At 38.7% G+C, this 22,761-nt stretch overlaps 1 protein-coding gene across 6 annotated transcripts in view; it reads right to left on the reverse strand.

The window, feature by feature from the left end:
* Nucleotides 1–20,713, reverse strand: part of CFTR (CF transmembrane conductance regulator) — a 195,814-nt gene extending 175,101 nt beyond the window's left edge. For 5 of the 6 annotated variants that reach the window (XR_003431917.1, XM_027102097.1, XM_027102102.1 and 2 more), the window contains exon 1: nucleotides 20,536–20,709. Coding sequence is in view for 5 of the 6 variants with exons in the window: in XM_027102097.1 (XP_026957898.1) it covers nucleotides 20,536–20,588 (53 nt within the window). In the remaining variant the exon portion in view is untranslated. Of the gene's footprint in view, nucleotides 1–20,535 lie in introns of all 6 variants that reach the window. The other variant, XM_027102096.1, reaches the window with a different exon arrangement.
* Between the last annotated feature and the right edge of the window lie 2,048 nt (nucleotides 20,714–22,761).

Below are 22,761 nucleotides of genomic sequence, written 5' to 3' on the forward strand. Positions count from 1 at the left end.
TGTCAGCATGGATTTTAGAAACTTTTCCCAAATGTTTGATTTTCCCTCCTAGACTTGGTGAAATGCACATTTTTATTATGGTGACTTTGACACTCTAAACGCTTTCATATATGTCAGTGCCTGGGTAGCTGCTACAAGTGATTAAGACTCTGTGCAAAGCCCACGAAAGGATCTAAGGATTGATGACATGAAACATGAGTCATATAAATCGTTTATTCCTGGCCCCCGCAAGCAAAGCATTTAATTGCTGGAACTACTATGAATACAGAAAAAATAAGAATGGTGAGGGAGTAGCACTGGCATAAAAAGACCACTTCTAACAGCTATACTTAATCCATTCACATTTATTGGATTTCAGGGACTCAAGCAATTGAGAGACAATTAGCAATGCTACAAAAAATAGCCCAAGTCCGTGTACTTTAGAAAAGCAGCCTCAGAGCATTGTTTCATGGTTTTAGTTTGATTTTTATTCTATCTGGGCATGAAGCCACAAGTAAGAGACACAAAACTGATTATAGCTGGAACAACTGGCTAGAAAGATAGGATGATTAACTACCCAATAAAATTGCTGCATCTTGTATGAGTTCACTTTTAGGAACTCTTTACTAACCTAGAAAGACAAGTGATAACATTGCTCTCTAACTTCTGATTTTTATTTCCATTGGCAATAATAAATATATCTGGGGGCTTCCCTGGTGGCGCAGTGGTTAAGAATCTGCCTGCCAATGCAGGGGACATGGGTTCGAGCCCTGGTCCGGGAAGATCCCACATGCCGCGGAGCAACTAAGCTCGTGTGCCGCAACTACTGAGCCTGCGCTCTAGAGCCCGCGAGCCACAACTACTGAGCCCGAGTGCAACAACTGCTGAGCCTGCACTCTAGAGCTCACGTGTCACAACTACCGAGCCCATGTGCCACAACTACTGAAGCCCGCGTGCCTAGAGCCCATGCTCTGCAACAAGAGAAGCCACCACAATCAGAAGCCCATGCAAGACCCAACGCAACCAAAAATAAAAAAAATTATAAAAAAAAAAGAAAGAAATATATCTGAAACCAAGAAAATAAGGAAGAGGGGAAATGGATTGGCCTTCTGATTTTATGGTAGAAATGCCACTGGGTTACTGGCTGGCATTTGTAAAAGCTTACAGAGAGAAACTTGTGTGACTATCAGAAAATCACCATTATTTTAGACAATTCCATACTAGCAACAGAGCAGAGAAGCAGTTTTAAGCATGAAAGGAAAAGAAGGAAAACAAGTTCTACGTCATCTTCTAAGGTAGGAACAAAACATACTTCACTTGAGTGATGTAAGGATATCTCACACATGATATATTGATTTAACTGGTATTTATAATTAACCCACTTATTCCCTCACTTTTTTTTTTTTTTTTTTTTTTTTGCGGTACGCGGGCCTCTCACTGTTGCGGCCTCTCCCGTTGTGGAGCACAGGCTCCGGACACGCAGGCTCAGCGGCCATGGCTTACGGGCCCAGCCGCTCCACAGCATGTGGGATCTTCCCGGACCGGGACACGAACCCATGTCCCCTGCATCGGCAGGTGGATTCTCAACCACTGCGCCACCAGGGAAGCCCCTCCCTCACTTTTTTACATAACTCTGAATCCCTTATTGAAGCTCTTTGTTCACCTAGTTTGTTCAGACACCATCACTAGGACCCAAAGTAAACACTCGCTAACAGGCTTCTTCATCCTTCGGCAATGAAATCCCCATGTCCTTCAGGGTCAGGGTTGCCATTCTAGAATTAACTCAACATCTGGAGTCAAGGCCACTTGATATTTCTCTGCTAAAGTCTTTCTTGCAATATGGAGATAACTCTCCTCTCTTGGGGACAGAAATCCTCTGAGAAGCTCTGGGCTGTGGAGTCAGGGATCTGTTTGGTATGAGCTGTAATAGGCAAATCACATGCTAGACTCTCATGACCTTCAACTTCCAAATGACTTAATGACCCCTCACCATGTGTACAAAAAAAAATCACTACTTATTAAATCCTCTGTGATACCTGCTTTCCAGTTACTGCCTCAAAGCAACTTTTCCCAAAATTAAAAAAAAAAAAGAAAAAAAGCAGTCTAAGTCCACCCAACATAGTTTATTTGAGGATGTTTACTTGCTTATTTTGCTTGACAGATGGAATGGTAAAATGGAGGTTGGAGACAACCTCAGAAATGTTTTAAGATGAAGATGCTTAAGAATGAGTCTTCCAAGGGTAACATTCAAACGTGATGCATCAGGAAGACAAAGCTGGTGATTTTTTAAATTTAGGCATGATAAATCTGGTCTCTAGGGTTCTGCTTGGAATCCTCTAGCCAGATATATGATCAGTCAAATTCTAGAATTTTTCTCATTTATCTTAACTTTCTCTTTAACTTGTGTATGCTGTATGTTCTGTTATACTGTTATCCTGCTGCTCCTCATGACTATTTCTCAGGATTCAAAGAGGCTTATGGCATTGTATTCAGACTTCTCCGCTGCAGATAATTCCCCATCTTCAAACTATATATGGAATTTGGTCATTGGTTGCATTTTAACCCTTTTTTATCTTCCATTGTTATTAGTTCAGCCTCTAGAAGACAAATCACAAATCATAGCATTAAAAGGTAAATTTAGGGGCTTCGCTGGTTGCGCTGCTGTTGAGAGTCTGCCTGCCGATCCAGGGGACACGGGTTCGAGCCCTGGTCTGGGAAGATCCCACATGCCGCGGAGCAACTAAGCCCGTGCGCCACAACTACTGAGCCTGTGCGTCTGGAGCCTGTGCTCCGCAACAAGAGAGGCCGCTATAGTGAGAGGCCCGCGCACCGCGATGAAGAGTGGCCCCCGCTTGCCGCAACTAGAGAAAGCCCACACACAGAAACGAAGACCCAACACAGCCATAAATAAATAAATAAATAAATAAATTTTAAAAAAAGGTAAATTTAGCATCTTCTTTATTTCTCCCTGCTTTGGCAAGGTGTGGAGTGTTTGCAGACACATTGTATGACTCAGAATTTAAGATTCAGATCCTGTTCCTGAGGTTCTGGAGCAATGCTAATGCTATTTTTCATTTTCTCGGAGCCTTGATGTCACTGAGAGGGACACTGACACTAAAACTCCTATGAGATGTAAGAGGAGGAGAACAGTAGTGGCTGAACCCTCACTCATCCCCAGTGTGAATCCCAGGAAAAAAAGGAGGCCTGACAGAAGCAGAGAATGGAGACAGCCATTGGTTCAAGGTTTATCATGGAAATAAGACTTCACTGCAAAAGCCTTACTCTAAATCCTCTTCACTTAGTCTCTACAACTTTTTTTCATATACGCAACATATAAGTAAATAAAGATCCACAAAATAACCTAAGTTACTTTTTCCCCCAATAGCAAAACACGCAATAATGGACGACTGAATCATTAGATCCTAACAAGCAATTTAAAAGCTCAGAACAGTCACCTTTGGAATCAGGTCCTTAAAAAGAGAAATCATAACACAAATGATAATAGTTTAGTGCAAATCATTTTTACAGGCAGTTAAGAATTGTTTTTACTTCAAAATGTCATAATCTCTTGCTTGCATATACACGTTAGGAAAAAGAACTTTAAAGGAAACATCAAGCCAGATTCTCTTCCTTTTAAACTCTGTGGGAGCTCGCACTGGATGAAACCATTGATAATAAGATGGCTCTTAATTTTTTAAAGGATTCTCCTATTCCTATCATTTGATACAGCACTTTTTTTGGTTTTGTTCCAACACCAGCCAAATGCCAGGTCACATTGAAGAAAAATTAATAACTTCCTCAAAATAAAACCTGACCTCTATTTCCCAAAAATCTCAAACGCATTGAAATAGTTTCATATGAATTACGTGTGTCTCTCTACGATCTAGGTTTAATTTTCCTCCCATGCATTCCATTCTCTCCTGTACTTCCTCCACCTGAGCTGTCATTACTAATTGTCTATTTGCTTGTCTGCCAAACCCCTGTGTTTCCAAACACGCCAGACTATAAACTCCCCAAGGGCAAATACCTTAGAGATTTTTTTTACTGCTGTATTCCCTGCCTACCACAGAGCATAGCACATAACTGTCACTCAATTATTTTTTAAATTGTTAAATTTATGTTACCACATTATACTTTGCTAGTTTATTTCCCTCATAAGATTAACTTCCTGAGGACAATGTAGTTGTAATATATATCTTTATATCTCCATAGTCTGGTCCAGTGCCTGAGGCAGTGCAAAAAAAAAAAAAAAAAGTGAAAATATTTTTCAAGTCAATGGTAAATGCAGTGCAAATGTGAGGGTGCCTATACTTTTCCAGGGACCACTTTTTATTAACAGTTATGCCCCTTTTCTGAGTCATAAGTTAAAGCCAATAATTCTAAAACTTCCATCCAAAATTATTTAATTCTCCTCAATAAAATGTTTCATTTTTAACACTCTTCATTACCAAAACATTCTAATGTCTGGCCTTCAAGCTATTTATTCTCAGTGGAGATGTACCAAAATTTCATAAATGGAAAGTTGTTCTTCAGTCTACTCAAGAACAACTGGACGCTTTTTCTTTTTCATTTATTTATTTATTTTTTCTTTCTCTGTGGTACACGGGCCTCTCACTGTTGTGGCCTCTCCCGTTGCGGAGCACAGGCTCCAGACGCGCAGGCTAAGCGGCCATGGCTCAAGGGCCCAGCCGCTCCGAGGCATGTGGGATCTTCCCGGACCGGGGCACGAACCCGTGTCACCTGCATCGGCAGGCGGACTCTCAACCACTGCGCCACCAGGGAAGCCCTGGACCCTTTTATTTTGACCCTTCTTGACCGTTCCCATGTCATGTCACCTGACGTACTTGACATTGTCTCCATGTTACCTGTGTACCATTACAAATGAGGTACACACAGCTTTTTAAAAAATTTCATAAATTAGTGTAACCCTCTATATGTATTATACTTTAGAGTTTCAAATTGCTTCCATAGCTCATTCTGCTCCTGAAGACTATTACTATTTTCGGTTGAATTGTGCTCCTCTCAAAAAAGATATATTTTAATTCTAACACCAAGTACCTCAGAATGTGATCTTTACAGAGGTGACCAAGTTAAAATGAGTTCATTAGAGTGGGCCCTACGCCTATATGACTGGTGTTGGGTTGCATGGGTTGCATGGGTTGCATGTCCTTATAAAAAAAGGAAATGTGGACACAGAGACAGGCACACAGGGAAAATGCCATGTGAAGATGAAGGCAGAGATCAAAGTGAGGTGTCTATAAGTCAAAGAGTGCCAGCAAATCACCAGAAGCTGGGGGAGAACATGGAACAGATTCTCTCTCAGAGCCTCAGAGGAAACCCAACCGGCTGACACCTTGGTCTCAGACATCTAGCCCTCAGAACTGTGAGACATTACATTTCTGTTGTCTAAGCCACCCAGATTTTGGTACTTTGTTACAGCAGCCCTAGCAAACTAATGCACTGGCTTATAAGAGCATGATGGTAAGAGGGTGTTTTTGGATGAGACTTACACTTAACTTGGTGGACATTGGACAAAACAGATTGCCCTCCATAACGTGGGTGGGCCTCATCCAATCAACTGAATGCCTGAATAGAACAAAAATGCAGGCTTGACCAAACAAGAGAGAATTCTCCAGGAGATTGCCTTCAGAATAAAACTGGAACATCAGCTCTCCTGGGTCTCCAGCCTACCAGCCTATGCTGCAGATTTTGGACTTGCCAGCCTTCATAATCATGTGAGCCAATTCCTTGTAATAAATCATTTTATATACATATATATATATATCCTATTTGTTTCATTTCTCTGGAGAATGCTGACTAATACACATATTAAACACTCAATGAATATTAGATCTCATAATAATGCTGAGCTGTGTTAAGAGGAGGAGAACTCATTGTACTGATGAGCATAACATCATCATCAAAGTTAAGTAAATTACCCAAGATCATATTGCTGTTAAGTCACAGAGCAAGGATTCAAGCCAGGTCTGTCTGATTCCAAAATACATGTTTCTTCCCCTATATATTGCTACTTAAGAGTTGACAGTAAGGATAGAGACAAAGTCAAATGTGAGACCATTTTCTAAGAGTATAGGATGGGTGAAATGAGGACTCAAGGGAAGGTCGAGACCAACCAATATGGGGGGAAAATCTAGTTCAGTGGTTTTCAAACTATGGACCCCAACACCTAGTGTTCCCCTGAGATACTTCCTGGAGTTCACCAACTTTTGATTTGAAATGTCAATATTTTAAAGTATGTTTTACTATTCTAAAAATAAGAATAAAATCATCACACATTCCCAAAACTGTTATATGAAAATTTTAACACACTGGGTCCATCCAAACATTATCCTGGACTTCAAGGCTAACTCATTTAGTGTCCACTGTGCAGGAAAGCTTCCCCGACATCTCTTTGAACCTATTTAAACATATTGCAATCTGTCATTGGTTATACCCACACTGCATAAGTGAGCATGTTCACTATAAACCAAGTGAACATGGTCTATAGGGAACATGCACCAAGACATGCATATATAGACTTGCACCAGGCTCAATTAACAGCCCATCATATCTCTGGCATACCTGCTTATACAAGGTTTCATTCCAGCATAACAGAGAGTTGTGCAATTCTCAGGGAATGATAACAAGAAGCATATGATATTATCTTGGTTTTACAATACTTTACCATGCTTACTCAACAATAAGGTGACATTGATTACAAGACTCATCATCAGTGTAATAATGGCCTTTCCAAAAAAGCCCCTCTAAATTAAATATACACAGTTAAAAAAATTTTTTTTCAGTATTATATACTTATTCACACAATTACACACCACTTCCTTCTTCAGTGTCATAATTAAAGTTTTCTTCTAAGCCTTCACATTCAGGTCAAAAATATACTTTTGAATTATTCTTGGTATTCACAGTTATGAATAGGGTTACAAGTGGCAAGTTGCATTCACACCACCTTCACCTGTAGGACAGGCAGTATAATTTCAAAGTAAAGCACAGTGCTGAGCTTGGGCAACTTCTACCTTAATTACAGTGCTTGGTATGCCAGACAAACTTCAGACTAAATAATTACTGTTCTTTCAAAACTAGATCACAGAATAATCTTTCTCAAGAAATTTCAAGCAAGAAACTAAATTTAAGTTAAAAGTCAACCTTGTGGGGTACAACCAATGCAAATAATTCAACTGAAGTTACAGGAAGATATACCTTCTATGAACTGCTAAGTTCCCATATTTCAAGTTATTCCTGGGCCTGATGGCTGACAGGTTTCTTTTGACATCAATTATAAGAGTCATCTTAATTTCAGAAGCATAATGTGAAAAACGTAAACATGTAGGACCAAGGAAAGAGCACGTAAATGTTATATAGTGATTTCAGCCCTTATCTTGGAGCAGGAGGTTACCTATATCTTTGTATTTATGGAGGACTTACTGTCTTTTATTTTCACTTTTATTTGCATATATTGCAGTTCCATGGAAGATTTCCTTTGGATTCTGGATTCACTGATAAAAATATTGTTTTTAAAAAATTGTAAAAACCACTGCACTAGGAAAATCCAAGATTTATACATACAAAGAGTCAAACATCAAGTTGAAGAACCATCTGCGAGGTGACTCTGCCTCTTCCTTCAGTCCCAAGAAATACAGTAAGAGTAAACATAAAGAAACAAATGACATGAGTGATGAACAACCAGGGACTGGTGATCAGAACAGGACACCAAAGAGGGTGGGTGGTGGTGAGAGGAACGCTAAAGTGACTGAACCTGGAACTCAGCGCAGGGGATTAAGTTGGTAAGGAAGGAAGAATGGCTACAAAAACGCAACAGAAAGCCTAGCTGAGTAGGTTTGACAAAGTGGAAGAAGGCAGGAAGCTAGATTTAGAAAATGAAAGAGATGAAGGGAGTTGATTAGTACCTGGATGGAAAAAATAAGGGTAAGAAGTGCAGTCTGGGTCAAGTTTTGTGAAACTGAGCTGTGTTCATGTAACAATGGTTGGCTAACGGCATGCCTTTGGCTGATCACATCTCTCACTCTTCAACTGGACATTTAGAATTTTAAAGACCTCATTAATCTAAGACAAGACCCTTCCCTTCCCCTCCCCATCCTTCCCTCTTCACCTCTCTCCGCCTCAAGTAGTTTGTCTTATAGATCCATGCAAAACACTGTCAGAGGGCATGCTCCTGGCACTTCCAAGAAGAATAGAGTCTAATGCCTTATTTAAATAATATTATTTATAATACATGTATCAAAAATAAATTTCAGAGACAAGAAATTAAGAAAACCTATATACAAAATTAAGTGAAATTATATAATTTACCAATTCCATTCTAGATTGTTGGATAGTGTGATACACTGGTTAAAAGTTCTAGAGATCAATGTAAGTTCATGTCTTGACTTCACAGTAATTAGCTGGGTGGCCTTGTATAAGCTCTTTAATCTTTCTAAACTACATATTTCTTACATGTAGACTCTATCTAAAATTATTTGAAGAATTCACTGAGATAATACGTATAATCCCTGGTACATAGAAAGTGCTTAGTAGATGTTAGGAGATACCGGAGGCAAAACTGCAGATTTCAAGAACTATTTAAGAGGAAATTTTGAATTCTGTGGCAAGTTGAACGATATCTATATTTCTATTGTTAATTTGCTAAAAAAAAAAATGTGAACTTTCAAAATTCTCTTCCTTGGATCCTAAGATTAAAAAAGAAGAATGTTAGGATGCAACTAGAGATTATCATACTGAGTGAAGTAAGTCAGAAAGAGGACAAATACCATATGATATCACTTATACGTGGAATCTGAAATATGGCACAAATGAACCTATCTACAAAACAGAAACAGACTCATAGACATAGAGAACAGACTTGTGGTTGCCAAGGGAGAGGGATGCACTGAGAGTTTGGGGTTAGTAGATGCAAACTATTACATTTAGAATGGATAAACAACAAGGTCCTAATGTATAGCACAGGGAACTGTATTCAATATCCTGTGATAAGCCACGATGGAAAAGAATATAAAAAAAAGAATGTCTGTATGTGTATAACTGAGTCTCTTTGCTGTACAGCAGAGACTCGCACAGCATTGTATATCAACTATACTGCAATAAAAAAAAATTTTTTTAAAAAAAGAAGAATTTTAGGAAAGAGAAGTTTAGTGGAGCTGGGAGAAGATGGAATCACCTCCATATCCCACGTTTTATGATTATGTGGTAGAATTCTGGGTTTTGTCCTCAAATCTACAGTTTTCCAATCTTTCATTAAGGTTGAAAAGCACTAGTTGGGCCATTTAAACCCACTCTCTTAAGATTAACTTAATGGCTTTTAGACTTTAGTATGCAAAAAGAATCACCTGAAATGTAACAAACAAACAAACAAACAGGAAACAAAAAACCAAGATTATAGTTGCCCTCTCCCAGAGATTCTGGATTTAGTTGGTATGGAGTGGGACCTAGGAATCTGCATATTTAATGTAAGATATATTATAGATACATAGATCTATCTTAATATATTTTTTGAGCAGGTGACTGGCAATTTGAGAAGCACTTATCTAAAGCTATAGAAAATACTGATATTTATGAAGGGCTTCTAATTTTAAGAGCATAAGTTTTTACCTAAAGAATTTCTTGGGACTTCCCTGGTGGCAGAGTGGTTAAGAATCTGCCTCCCAGTGCAGGGGACACGGGTTCGAGCCCTGGTCTGGGAAGATCCCACGTGCCGCAGAGCAACTAAGCCGGTGCGCCACAACTACGGAGCCTGCGCTCTAGAGCCCGCGAGCCACAACTACTGAGCCTGTATGCCACAACTACTGAAGTCCGCACACCTGTGCTCTGCAACAAGAGAAGCCACCGCAGTGAGAAGCCTGCACACCGCAACGAAGAGTAGCCACTGCTCGCTGCAACTAGAGAAAACCCACACTCAGCAACAAAGACCCAATGCAGCCAAAAAAAAAAAAAGAATTTCTTAATCCTGTTTCTAGCTAGATTTCTTTTCCAACACAATAACTAAACTTTGATCAAATTTTCATTGATAGGAGATTTGGCAACTCGTTGTTTTTTAATAATAACATACGTGTCTACTAACCCCAGAATCTAACTCTACTTTGCAGTAATAGTGGCTGGAGTGACAGACCGTGACTCAAGAAAGACAAGAGTTGTGTTGCTACCCTTGGCAGAAACAGAAACAATTGAATCAGCAAAACCTTGTATGAGAGTTCAAAAAGGCTGCCAAGTTACAAGTTAACACCTCAGTGGATCCAAAGACTGTGTTCAAGGACTAAATCCAATATACATTTCTAAATGTAATGATCTTATCTTTACATTTCATTGGAAGTATTTAAAAAATTTTTAAATACATCGAACAATATTTGCTGTCAAGGAATTATACTGCTGACTTTAGAAAAGTTTATGTGAGATGACCTTTATTCAGTCATTTGGTAAATCAATAAAAAAATTTAGGCCCCCTTCATTAAATGGAGTAAGGGAAAATCTATAGATATATATGATGGCCTTTGCTCCAAAGAGAAATAAAATTGTCTCATTAAAAATATCAATGTGAAAATTCTAGTAAAAGAATAATTAGAATGTATAATAGGTTTTGATATGTGGCCTAAGCCTTCAAACTGCTATATCCTGGAATATATCAGAGATTCAACATTTATACTGAATAAAGGCATGCATGCATGAATAAATGAATGAATAAAAATCACATTAGTATTTCAAAAATTACTTTTACATTAATGAGTTCATTTTACAGTGGTTGTCTTTCTAGCTAATAAAATTGCGTAAAACCTTAGCTCTGATGTTATTGGGATGGCTGAATTGGAGCTTTAATTTCATCAGTCTTATAAACTCTTAATACAGTGAATAAAATTTTGGATCTCAGCGTCATTATATATTTTATGCTCTTATTTATGAAACTGATTTATGAAAATACCTATTGTTTAACTTCATGAATGATGTTGAGCCAAGTTTGCTCCATAATCAAATTAATCCATAGGGGATTTATTTGTGCACTTTTGTTCACCGTCCATATATACAAGATATACATTCACTTTTATGGATAGGAGAGATTAACTCTAATAGATCTCAGATGAAAAGTGACGGAAAAGAGGCTAATGTGTTTCAGAAGCCAACCCTATCTTTGATTGAAAGGGAGAAGTTCTTTTGGTAATAAATATTTCATCAGCTTATTTATTATTTTGAAAAATGTATTCAGAGGTCCAGACTAAATTGAGTTTAAGGTCTTTTTTTTTTTAAGACTAGATTGTGGTACATACATTTAGGAAGAAATTCTGGAAATAATCATTGAAATAATCTGTTTTAAAATTAAACTGTCAGGCACCCAGAATACTCACATGATATTTGAAGAGAAAAAATATTTCAGGTGGAAAACTCAGCTTTAGCAAAGCATTGATCTTCTGAAGAAAAATAATAGTGTACTAACTTAACCTAGAATTTTCCTAGAAAGTCCTGTAACCCACACAAGAAAGCAAACAAAAAAACCAAATTTTCCTATTTTGTTATACTTTGGAATTCATGGATTTGGTAAAGCAACTAAAATTTTTATTCAAAATTGATATTTTATCTTCAGAAAAGTCAAATGGAAAGTTTTTAAAATTTCATATTTATAAGTAAATTTTTACATTTCCATCAAAAATTAAATTTTAGAAGTATAAACAAACTGAATTAGTCAAGTTTTATTCATTCAACAAGTATATATATATATATATATATATATATTTTTTTTTTTTTTTTCCTTGTGGTACACGGGCCTCTCACTCTTGTGGCCTCTCCCGTTGTGGCGCACAGGCTCTGGACGCGCAGGCTCAGCGGCCATGGCTCACGGGCCCAGCTGCTCCGCGGCATGTGGGATCTTCCCGGACCGGGGCACGAACCCGTGTCCCCTGCATCGGCAGGCGGACTCTCAACCACTGCGCCACCAGGGAAGCCCCAACAAGTATATTTTAAAGGCCTACTATTCACCAGGGAGTCAGACAGGTGCTGGAACCAAAATATGGATAATATAGAGCCTATACCTTAAAGGATGCATAAAAAAAATGTATACGCAAAAAAGAAGTAAAGAAGAGATGGTCAGTAGGTTCCTATAAGACAAAACTATTCTGAGAAGTTAATATCTAATCTAATGTTAAACTACTGTTCCCTCTTCTGAAAAGTCCACTTTGCATGTCTAAGTGTTTCACTTACTTTTAAAATTACTCAATTATTGAATACACTAATGTTAATTACAAATAAGCCCTGAAATTTTTTCTAGATCTTTATTTAAAACTAAGTAATTTTAAAGCTGCAAATTCTGAAGCTTATTGCAATAGAAGTTTTTTAAAAAAATATTATATGAAATTCAATTTTCAGTGCCCATAAATAAAGTTTTATTGGAATGCAGCCATGCCCATTTGTTTGCATCCTGTCTATGGCTGCTTCCCTACAATGGCAGAGACTATGTGGCCCACAACATTGAAAATATTTACTACCTGGCCTTTTACAGAAAAAGTTTGCCGACCCCTGATGTAAAGGATAGCAATGGATTTGGGCTGAAAAAGTACAGCTTTGTTGTTGTTCTATTTTCCAGAGTTCGTAGAGATATTTAAAATAAATAAAATGTGCAAAGAGAGCTTCCTATAAAGTTTCTCCAGTATGCTGCCTCTATGAGGATTGCTAATCCTGGCCAGCAGTGGCTTCATTTTCTTGTTGCTCCCATAGCCAATACTGGGCTCCAAGGTCTGGCCTAGAATCTCCTCGAAACACAGCTGTCAGCACCTCTAGGATTCTGCCTATTAAGCTTAATTTTCACATAATGGTCTGACTGGTAACAGATGAAACTCCTGTGTCCCTTTTTGAAGTTAAGAACTTCAGTTAAGAATTTCACTAGGTGTTGGGGTTGGGTGTGAAGTTGGGCAGAAGGTAGCTGCACCTATGTAGGCAATGCTAAGAAATTTCTGTGTGCTTTAACAGGTTCAAAGTTTTAACATAAAACAATGATATGTAATCTTTTCAAGAGTATGAGAATCTTCCTCTTTCAGATTAACAAAACTTAATAGTGGTATTAGGTATTAAATTAGGGTTTAAAATATATATTGAAACCACAGTGTTACCCATGGGCTTACACATTCTACATTATATATTTCTGTAACTTTGAAATACCTTTTTGCTAATGATCGTGCATTACCTTTTTCAGTTATCTTTTTTTCAGATTGTATTCCAGAAAATCTTTTTTTCAATCACCGCAGACAATACTTAAAGCCCCAGTGAATTTTCATACGTCCTTCTTAAACGTCTATGATCGTAATAATCAGCTGTGTAAAAACTGCTGTTTAAATGTGTGAAGTTATGGTGGGGTGGGGACCCTTCATATATCAGTTGGTGGGTTTGCAGGGGAGGGTGCTAGGTAGAATTTCTAGGTAGAATTTAACTAGTGCTGTCCCTAGTATACCGCTGCTTTTTTTCTGACACACTCTCAGGTGACTCCATATCACAAAAAAGTTCAAAAAGTCAGCACTTTAAATTCTTACCTAGATACCACCCTGGACTTTACTGAACAGTGTGAGGGATGTATTTACGATTCTGACTGTCACCTCTGACATCTAAATATCTCTCACCTAAAGCTCTAAATCACTTCAAAGTGTTTTCAAATATCATATTACCTGGCCTTGAGCCGTATGCATCATTTCCTTTTTCATCTCAAAAAGAAGTTGAGAGTCTTCATAAGCCTCCACCTCCCCCCGCAAGATGCCTCCTCCAACCGAAACCTCTGCCCTCAGCAAGCGTCAACACCACCCACTGCTACCCATGTCAGCAAATCTAGACAGCATCCTTGATTCTTCTCTCTTCTTCACTTTCCACCTCTAATCAATTACCAAACCTGTTGATTTCACCTCCTAATGTCTTTCAAATCCATCTTTCTCTCTATCCCAACTGCTACTCTTTCATTTCATCAGTTTTTTGCAAAACTGCAACAGTTTTGAACTGGACACATTGCTCCCCTGCTACAAAGCCACGGCTTTTGACTTTCAGTATGATAAAGCCCAGACAAAGTTCACCAAGCCTCTTACGATCTGGTCCTCGCTAGAGTTCCAGACCCAGCTCCCACAAACCTTTGTCACACATCTTATGCTCCAGTTACCAGGAACTTCTCTGACTCTTTTGAAGGTGCCATGCTCGCTTTTGCTGCCAGTGCTACACACAGTCTGCCACTTCTGTATTTAAATTTTTCCTAACCCAGCCCTACCCTTTTTGTCTGGATAGGTGCCAACTCAAGACTCACTCCTGCAGCAAGCCTTCCTTAACCGGTCTAAGACTGGATTAGATGCCCAGGGAGAGTTACTATAAGCCCTTGAAAATCTGGGTTTCAGAGAACTCATTCCATGAAGGCAGCACCAATTTCTTCCTTGTCCACGTCAACCTTCAAAATCCCTCTCATAGAATACAGAAGGTGGTGAATTAATGAATTAAGGTATCCTCCAAGCTGTGCTGAATCATAACCTACAAAGCCAGTATTGCTCTGACTCAGTTCTCTGAAGCAACCTATGGGAGAATTCTCTGATTATATCAGAGTAGAGCCCAGTTGTCCAGTTTCAGAGCTAAGAATCTTAACCAAAAGGACTGAGCAGAAATCTTCAAATCACTTCTTGACCCCATAAGCAAGGAATTAGCAAGCAGGCCTTCCCGCAAGGCAAAGGCCTGGCTATAAAGGAAGATAAGAAATATTTCACGGAATAATTACTCTAAGTATTAGAAAATCTGTCCAGGGTCCTGCTCACTTTGACCTCTCTTTATCAGAATAATGCTGTATTACAGGACTGTTGAATGTCAGCAAACTACAATATCCATAAATCTCCATGGATCACCATGGAATTATCATCATCACAAAGAAATATTTAGTAAACTGTTGCATGCAGGAGTCTTGAAATGGTCTGAATACTAAACAAGTCATAGAAGGCCCTGACATCCAGGGCTTTACAATTTGAAAGAGTCATTGATGTCAAAAGATAGTAATAAGCTAACAGAGCTGCACAAAGAATAGCAAACTTGACAAGTCTTGCGACTTGGATACAGCTGTGAAAACAGATCATTCAGAGCTCTGTAAGAATATATTCGTTCTCTACATCAAGCAATCTAAGTGAATTTTTACAGCTTTCTTGCAAAAAGAAGCCTAAACTCTTAGGTTCAATAGCAAAGCCACTTTGTAATGCTAATTTTACTTTCAAACAACCACAAGGTAAAATCTTAGGAGCTGAAGAGAAGCACCTGAAATAGTAATGTTAACATATTTATAAAGTAAGCCTTCAGTCAGGGTTCCCAAACAACCAGACCTCTATCATAATCTGTTTTCTCCTCTTGACATCATTGCATCACAGAGATTTTGCTCCAGGGAAGAGCCCTACACAGATGCGTCAGGAATCACTGGAATCAAAATTGCCAAAATTGCTGCTGAGTCAGAGGTGGTTTTAAAGTTTTGATAAACAACATATAGCTGCACGCTAAATGGTTAACACCCTTCCCTGATGGTTTTGCAATCCTATACTTATATTGTAGCTCTATCACTGAAATTATAGGTTCCTGTGAAGCGACACTGATAATAATAATACATTTTATACTGGGGATCATTTAAGGGCCTTTTAAACAAGTTTTAACATTTATGCACTGAATATTATCACACTAACTCCTACTTCTTCCCATGAAACATAAATGGAAAACTGAAAAACCATGATTTCCCTAGTGTATCAGTTGGCTCTAGAGGATATTTTGACTGTCACATCAAACATAAAACATTAATGAACTAGTTAAGACAGCTGATTCCACTTCTCTCTTTAGCAAGGGATGGAATATTACAGTTACACTGTATGGTATGTGTTATAAGTATATAAGAATCTTCCCAGAGAGTTGAGTAATAATTTGAACCAGCATATAAAAACTGTTGGAATACACTTCATAACCAAGGAGGAATTTTTTAAACTTGCAAAATGAACTAAAAGAAACTTAATATATACACATATATTTTATATAATAAAATATAATTACAATTTTAGTAATATCATGCCGAGGAGGTACTTTTAGAACTGAGAGTTAAATCAATCAAACTTGACACGTATCCCAAGTTGCAAATCTGAACTGTATCATAAAAATCATGATTAGCAAAAGACAGATGGGTAGAAAGGAATTTTAGGGGACTGGGGTAGGGAGTCAACATTTGTCAGTGTTCAGGCAACACTGTTCCAGAGGGGCCCCTGTCCCAAAAGTGGCCTCCTCCAATTCCTACAAGAGACAAAGCCAAGAGAATGTATGGGAACCCTGGGGTGTCCTCACTGGATGGCATTTGCCCACTGACTGACTAAATGAACTCATGCTATTGAGGGACCCTTGGCAGCTGTACATATCAATACGAATTGTGCAACTCATATTGGCATTTTGCTTTATGCATCTATTTCTTTTGATTTGGATAGTCTAAGCCTTGTCTGAGAGATGAACCTGAGATACAATATGTGTATTGATCAGGATAGGAACAGGCCCTTGTTTGAGTGGCCATCTGGTCTCCCTTGGCAACATTTCTATAAATACCCCCAACAAACTGCAAAAATACTTATAGCTCTGCCATAATTTTAGATTCCCTCACACCTTGCAAAAAGTAAATAAAATGTAAATATAAAGTCATTGTGATGGATTTTTTTTTTTACATATACTGTAATTTATGTAACCAAATTAGTGTGGTCCTCTTCAAAATTGTCATCTTTATGGGTCTTTCATTACATACTTGCTGTAATCATCTTCTGTTGCTCAAAGCACTTTCGTTTCTCTTCATTAAGAAATGTCTTTAAAGTTTGCAATACACTTTTGGAATGATAATACCTAAACTTAAGTAGCACTTGGCTGTTAACAAAGCAAATTATGATGAAAAATCTTTATACTTTTTTGAGCTACAATCAAAAGTCATTTAGAAGCAAGTCCAAGTGATTGGTCTGGGTAATATAACTTTTAATCCAAAGCAAGCTATGACTATAAAATAATGGCTAAAAAAGGTAATGAAGCTACTTATGAGAATAAATTTATATACTGTTTTAAAGTTAATTGCATTAAAAGAATCCAAAAATATTCTGATCAAAGGCAGAATTTCACTGGTAGCTACTTTGATCCACCACATCCATCCTGATGTAGAAATTCTAGTGTATTTATTTAAAAATCTCTCATTACTTCATATTTAATGATTACAAAAGTAACTTAAATTATCTTATTATTAACCTGAGACTTACAATATTCGACTCTTTGCTGAATTTCCACTTTAGAGCCTAACCTTGTTTACTTTTTGGTCTTACTTGAGACTTACCTGTGGAATTTATTGGGGGCCCCTATATCCAGTCTTAGTAAGAAAACTGTGGCATTGTACACATGGATTCTGTGGGGCTCTGACAATTCCTCAAGTATAGATCTAGACTTCTGGTATGAAAACCATGACCAAAATTCAAGCTGTGTCATCTGACACATGGTTTGGTACATAATCTAACATCTAAAGAGAATATGGGAAATTCAGCACATGAGAGAAGACAGAGAACAAACTGAATAACCACCTTTAAAAGTTAGAAAATGTAAACTTGACAAATTGCTCAAAAATGAAAAACATAATCTCTCTTGGTAAACATTTGTAAATCAATTGCACTGGTATATAAATTATAAATTCTATGCAAATATATCACCTCTAGTTTAAAAACATCTTTGTATTTCATAAAAGCTTTAAGTCAATGTAACTTGGTCTCCATGATACACACTATTTGAATTTTTGTGGTGAAATTCTCTTTTAGGTTATGTTTATAATATTGACATTATTATTATTTTATGCATTATGACACCTCAGATATCTTTCAAATTTCATACTTGATGTGAAATTCATGCAAAATTAAGAAAGTACTTAGGGTTTCCCTGGTAGCGCAGTGGTTGAGAGTCCGCCTGCCGATGCAGGGGACGTGGGTTCGTGCCCCGGTCCAGGAAGATCCCACATGCCGCGGAGCGGCTGGGCCGGTGAGCCATGGCCACTGAGCCTGCGCGTCCGGAGCCTGTGCTCCGCAACGGGAGAGGCCACAACAGTGAGAGGCCCGCGTATCGTAAAAAAAAAAAAAAAAAAAAAAAAAAAAAAAAGTACTTAAATCTTTCCTAAACATTATTAGTTTTCCCAGTAACAAAATCTAGACAATAAAAGAGATATTTAATATAATCTATAAACCAGACCAAACAGCTTAATCTTTTATGGCTCTGAAACTGAATGGATCATACTCAGAAAGTTAAATTCTGAGGCATTTAACAACATATGACACAAGCATATGACTTTTTTCCTGTATATCTGGTAATGCCATGTTGGACGAGATTTTTCCTAAATTAAATTCTCATCTAGGCCCATTCATTGCACATACAGATGGATGGTCATAAAATTATATTCAACAAAAATGAATTGAATATTTTATATAAACAAGGTATGTGCTATTGTAAAGAATGTAAAAATATGGTAATTAATAATAATAACAGTGGCAGCTAACATTTACTAGGCTAATGACTGTACATGCATTTTCTCAACAGATTAACCCCTAAGACATCGGTCCTACTAGTGTCCAAGTTTTAAAGGTCAAGTCACACAAACAGAGATGTTAAGGGACTTGCCTCAGGTCACAGAGCTACTAAGTAGCAGATCCAGGATCTGAATCAAAGCAATCTGAATCCAAGGCCTAAAACCCTGGACCACTAAGCAGGACTACTGTCTAATCCGAAGACAGAAAGAAGAAGAAAATACGTTTCTTACCTTTTCAGAATTACAACCCAGAAGGAAGTTTATAATCACTGGTACTTTAGGTGAATGTCAGTTCCTATAAATAGTAGGAACTTAACTTTTAAAAATATACCTATTCTTAGAGCAACTTATTATAAAGTAGTTTGAAGAGCAGGACTGAGTATGCTCTTCACAAATTTAGTAGCCATTATAATATTTATTTTTTAACAAACCCACCTGAGAGCATTTTTAAAACTATACCAAAATGTGTAAGGTGATCTGTTTTAAAAAAAGAAAAAAATACTTTGATAGACCAACAGTGATATAATTTAAATCAACAATGAGCTAATTTAAAGTTCCTTAGTATTATACTTAGACGTAGCCATGGGATATGTATTCTTCTGAAAACTGCATTTTTTTTAAAACTGCATTTTTAGACAGAATGGCATTTAGGTTCCTCCAAGTGCTCTAGTAGAAAGGCTACAATTTATGCCAATTACCATTCTGATTTTGTAAATAACAGGAAAACAGATCAACAGACAATCCCATTCATACAGATGCAGTAACAAAAGGTGCTGAAAACACCCACCCAAGAGGCAATTCCAAACAGTAAAGTCCTTCTCTCCCATCCACAGGGAGGAGCTCTCCTTCTACGGCCTATGCCCTCTCCTTAGCACCTGAGTTCCAGGTTTGCTGCACATTCAGAGAATAAAACATTTTAGAAAGATGTGAAAGCCAAGCTCCTTTCTCCCACACACATATGAGCATATTTCTAATGTATTTGGCTTTTCTGATACCTAAGTATGCTGATTCATTAGATAATTATGAATTAGTAATATCCCATGAGAGAGCTGAACCTATTCATTCATACAAGTATAACAGAAACAAAGTAGATACAGTATCCAAAGAACACTTCAAATATGAAATGCTACATCTAACTACACTTTGCCTAAGACTCTGAACTTAGACTCAATTTTTTAAAATCTCATTAGATGAAGTTCACAAGCTTTTATGGCTCATCACATGTAAAGTAGGATAAGAGTACAATTTATTAAATGTCAGTTGGTTTAACTTCAGTACCTATTCCCATGGTTTCACATTTCCATGGTAATTCTGACCCCTCTTTTAAAATGTATAGCTTGTAGAATTGGCTTTTTTAAAAACAGATATTTCGAAGGATTTGCTTTCATTCTTAAAAGAAAGAATAATGGAATTGTGGCAAATACTTGTTAGATATACTCAGTATCATAACAATAAAAACTTTAAGCACATATTACCCACTTTATATTTCTCCCCTATAAACGTTCAAAATTCAGTCAACAAGTGTTTTCTGAGCACCTACTACATGCAGGCATGGCACTTGTAGTACATGAGCCAAGAAGACTTCTAAGTTTCCAAGGCATGAAGGAGGGAAAAATAGGGGCCAAACGTAAGTATTTGTTATTAACAAGTTTATAATTCACAAGTTTCTTAGAAAAATCTAAGGAGACAATTGCACAGTAGCACATTTGGGTCTTGAGAGTGATTTTCAGCTGCAAGTAGTTAAAACTTCAGGGTTAAGCTAAGGCTCTTTATTCACACAATCGGCTTCAGTTTATTCTTTTATCTCTTCCTAATGTTTTCTATCTTATTCCACAAAATCCTCGTTCTCCTCCATAGCAATGAATGACAGCGCATCTTTTTAAAAAACTATTCCACTTTCCCCAAAACCCAGCCCATACACGCGTCCTCCTCTTTCCTGGGCACGTGTGCTTCCAAAGCTCAGCTGGACACCCTCTCACCTGAAAAAAAGTTGGGAGAAGACGCTGGCCTTTTCCAGAGGCGACCTCTGCATGGTCTCTGGGAGCACCGGGGTCCCTGCCGGGGCAGGCCGGGCACGAGCTCCTAATGCCAAACGCCCTACTCTTCTCAGAGACTGCCGCTCGCCCCTTTTTCTCTGACCTGCTGTGATGTCATTTGCTTCCAACTCCCCCCACCCACCCCTACCCCACACACCTCCCCTCTCCTTTCGCTCCTTCCCCCGCCTCCACTGCCCAGGTTAAAAGCTGGACGCTGCCTGGTCCGGCCCCAAATTTGCTCTAGCGGCTTTCTCCACCCCGTCCGCGCCCAGCGTCCGCGCCGCGCCCGCTCCTTCGTTCTCGCCTCCTTCCCTCCCTCGCTGCTCCGCGCCACCCTTTCCCGGTTCTGACTCCCAGCCTTCCCTCCCTCGCGCGCGCTCCTTCCAGGTCCGTGTCCCTACCTTCCGTCCGGCCCCAGCCCAGCCCGCAGGCGGGGGACCGTCGCGGCCGCTCTCCAGGTCCAGACAGAAGGAGCCACCAGCGGAAGCAGCGCCAGTCAGTCCGCCGGGAGCCTCCTGGACCCTCCTGCGCCCCAGGCTCCGCGAGACCCAGGGCACGCCGCGGCCAACTTCCCCGAGCCTTCTTCCTCCTCCCTTTTTCCGAGATCCTAGCCGGGTTCGTGTTACGTTTGCACGGTGCCTTTTGAAAGGGGAACGAAAAGATGTCTCTCCTGTATCAAACTGCAGCCTCGGAGAGCTGCAAAGTTCCACGGCAGCGTCTGATGTGTTCGCCTTAGCGCTTCCCTTGAGAGTCAGAGGGAAAAACCAAGCTTGTTCGTTTTCAGGCTTAGGTGAGCTGCAAGTGTGGCCCCTTAGGAGACGTACTTCAGGTGGAGGGAATCCCTATAAGGACGTAAGAGGAATTGCCGCTTTGTCCATTACCCGCCCAGGATTTGTTCATTGTCTGTCCTAAGTTTTTCAGTCCGGCTTGCAGTTTTCAAGAAGGCTTTTGTGTGTGTTAGCGACTACGATGATGACAAGCGGACAGTGTGTAGACTCACCCGCCATCCTATAGTTCCTAGTCTCGTTCAGCAAAATATCTTGGCCAATAACACTGAAAGGAATCCAAACAATCTTTGAAGCGAAGGTAGCATGTTAACGCTGACCTGCCTCAGAGAAACGCCATCTTCAACTCTTGAAGGGCATCTAAGCTTTCCCAGGTGTGGGCGCTCTAGCTTCCCCGAGTTTTTGCTGCGTGGATTGTGTGCCTGTTTGATGGTTTTTAAAGAACCAAATCGTTCGTTCCTGAATCCTGTTGTGTAAAAGCAAGGGCACATTGAGTTTAAATTGAAAAATTCCAATGGAAGTAAAAAGTTTGGTCTGATTACGTTAATGCCTCTACACCTAAAGCAAGGGCGTTTACTTATGAATTGCTTGTTGTTCACTTGTGGTCACCCAGATACAGTACAAATGAAACTGCAATTCATAATAATAGAAAGACAGGAACACGTATTTAAATTAATAAATGTGTTCAAATCAGGTCTTTATAGCTCCCCTTTGCATTTCCATGTCACCTTTTTTTTTTAAACCTTAAAGTGGGTTTTATAAACATTTCAGTTTTATTATCCTAAATTTTAACAGTAGGGAAAATAACACTAAAGAGATAGGCAAATTGCATAAAGTTAGATACCAGGAGAAAACTTAATTTCTAACACATGATCTCTTGCTTCAAATCCTGTACCTGTGTTTTCCTCTCTCCCGTATGGCAGGCAAATCTAGGCTCTGCCTTCATTATTGACTTTTCCCAGGTATGTGATTGAACTCACTTCATCCACTTTCCCACCCTCCACTCTACTGTTTGCTTTATAACTGCTAATGTAACCCATCAAATGTAATACACACATTTTGAAAGGAAGCGGTAATCAGTTCCTCTTTGTTCTCAAAGAGCAGGAGACAATAAAGAGATTAAGAATTGAGTTCCAAAGAAGATCAAAGAAGCTGACCAAGTGATATGCCTCAGAGACCCCAAATATTTGTCAATCTCTTTCCTCTGAAAAGAATAGATAAAATAGTGACTATTTCTTGATTTCTTACTATTTGCCAGGCATCATCTCATGGGAATCTAACAACAACCATGTAAATAGGTGTTATTCTCCCCAGTTTTCAGTAGAGGAAACAGAAAAGAGAAGTAAATGCCTGTAATGATAGAGCTAACATTTAAACTCATGTC

This window comes from Aethalodelphis obliquidens, unplaced genomic scaffold (genome assembly GCF_003676395.1).
Source record: "Aethalodelphis obliquidens isolate GAN/ISIS:26980383/991018 unplaced genomic scaffold, ASM367639v1 scaffold5, whole genome shotgun sequence".
Taxonomy (NCBI): Eukaryota; Metazoa; Chordata; class Mammalia; order Artiodactyla; family Delphinidae; genus Aethalodelphis; species Aethalodelphis obliquidens.